General features: G+C 57.7%; 1 protein-coding gene across 1 annotated transcript in view; it reads left to right on the top strand.

Moving 5' to 3' along the window:
• Positions 1-1,691, top strand: part of LOC106150141 — a 3,382-nt gene extending 1,691 nt beyond the window's left edge. Inside the window, exon 3 of the mRNA XM_013521880.1 lies at positions 3-1,691. Coding sequence (XP_013377334.1) covers positions 3-538 — 536 coding nt within the window. The 3' untranslated portion in view covers positions 539-1,691. The remainder of the gene's footprint in view (positions 1-2) is intronic.
• The last annotated feature ends 350 nt before the right edge of the window (positions 1,692-2,041 follow it).

Here is a 2,041-nt window from a genome sequence, read left to right as displayed (position 1 = left end):
GGCCTCACGATCCTCCCCCGCGGGCCCGGCCCATCAAATCGCACCGACCCCGCTGCGGCTCCGCCGTGCTCCCCGCTCACATTCCCGGCGGGCGGCGCCTCTGCTCGTTGCCCGGACCCGGCGGCGGCGGCGGCGGCGACGTGGGAAGGGGGAAGGGAGGAAGCCTGGATCTGCAGCGGCAGCGGGCGGAGGAGTCGCGAGGAGGAGGAGGAGCCGCTGGAGCTACAGCCGCCGCTGCCGGAGCCGCCGTTCGCTACCTGCGGTGGGTCCCGGTCAATGCCCCTTTCTCTCTCCTATTGTCAATATCACCAGGCGGCTGAGTCCATGGCACACGCGCAACCGAACCTCCGAGCTAGTAGCGCCCGCCCCCGACGCCCATCCATTGGACACTTCAAACGGGAAGCACCGTCTCATTGGCCGGCATCTGCCTTCACTCCTGTGCCAGCATGATAGGCTGAGAGCTGATCTGGGATTGGCGGCGGGGGGGGGGCCCAAGACGGTGGGAAGAGAGGAAGCCGAGGATTGGGCCGGAGTGTGAGGGACCCGGATGCAGCCGTGAGTCGGGGCGGCACGGCCGCCTCTTCCGCCAGGCGGCCGGGCAGCCTGAAGCGGGGCCCCCTGGCAACCGCTGGCCCTGCGAGAGGCCCGGCTTGATCCCGAAGGTGTGCGACGGTGGGTCTGCGGGAGAAGCCTCTCCGCACTGGGAGCCTTTGGACGGCGGTTCTCTTCGCCCAGAGGATTCCGAGGGCGAGGGTAGGGCGGCACCCTGCGTCCCCTTCCGCGCTGGGATGGCCGCCGGGCTCGCAGAGCCCCACCCGGGACCGATCCCCGCTGCGGGGAAAGGAATCAGACCCCGCGCCAGGGCGCTTCTGCGAGTGTAGACCGGTCCTGGAAGCCCAAAGCCGCTTTCCGCCGAGCCTTATGGGAAGCCCCAAATGTAAACCCCTGGGCATCGCTTCGATTCCTCCTGGTCTCCTTTTCCCTAAACGTGTGTTTTTGAGGATCAGCTCCCTGGCGCTGCTGCAAGCTTCCGGCGAGGCCAGTGCTCGCGGAGCTTATGCAGGTGGGAACGCTGTCACCTGACCGAGAGGACCTGCTTTGCATCTGGATCAAGTGATGAAATCTTTCTTGCAATTGTCGGTCTGCTTGAACACGCCACGTACATTTTTTTGAGGCAGAGAGAAAAGAAAAGGAAAAGCAGTGCTTAATGCTAACGACAGACATCGGACTACCAGTAGTCCAAAACTTGGAAAATTCGGGAAGGGGAAAGAAAAAACAACATCACTGGTAGAGCACTTGCCTAGTCGGCGGGAGGAGGCCCTAGGTTCAATCCGCTGTACTAGGAAAGAGAAAAAAATTATTCGTGATCTCTCAACCCCAAAGAGAACCACGGTTCGCATTTTGGTGTAGTTCCCTTCCAGTATTTGCTTCCTTTTGTGTTACTCATATGTGCTACTCTGTAACCTAGTCTCCCCCCTGAGCATTAGGGTACATTTTCCGGTATAGTTAGGGAATAGAATTGTGTAGTATAAACAAAGCTGTAGATACCGTGTGTACAAGTGACAACTAGGAAGCGCACTTGTGTTTTCCTTGTGTGTTGTTTAGCATTCAGGTGTTGCAAATTTCTCCGCCCACTCCCAGAGATGGCAGTTGGACGGAAAAATAAAAACATTTCCTGCTTTGAACTGAAATGGGAAACTGAGATGAAGACCAGCGCCCCCTACTGGCAGCAGATGACTGTCCCCTGCGGAGCTAAGGCCCACGTTTGCCGGGGTGGTCCCATCGCAAAGCCGTATAAAACCATGTAGGACACCAGTCAGTTTCTAACTGCAAGAAACTTCCATTTCTGTATCTCAGGCTTCAGGAAAGCTCGATATTCCAGCCAAGAGAACCTATTTCCTCAGTTTCTGATTGAGGGCAAATGCAGCATTAAAACCAGGAAAGATCTGGGCCTGGGGATTTAGCTCAGTGGCACAGCACCTGCCTGGCAAGTGCAAGGTCTTGAGTTCAATTCCCGGTACCAGAAAAAAAAAAAGCAAAA

Source organism: Chinchilla lanigera, unplaced genomic scaffold (assembly GCF_000276665.1).
Source record: "Chinchilla lanigera isolate Chin_1 unplaced genomic scaffold, ChiLan1.0 scaffold00065, whole genome shotgun sequence".
In the NCBI taxonomy this organism is placed as follows: domain Eukaryota; kingdom Metazoa; phylum Chordata; class Mammalia; order Rodentia; family Chinchillidae; genus Chinchilla; species Chinchilla lanigera.
The sequence above is the reverse complement of the archived record's forward strand: the minus strand, read 5'-3'. Positions and strand labels throughout refer to the sequence as shown.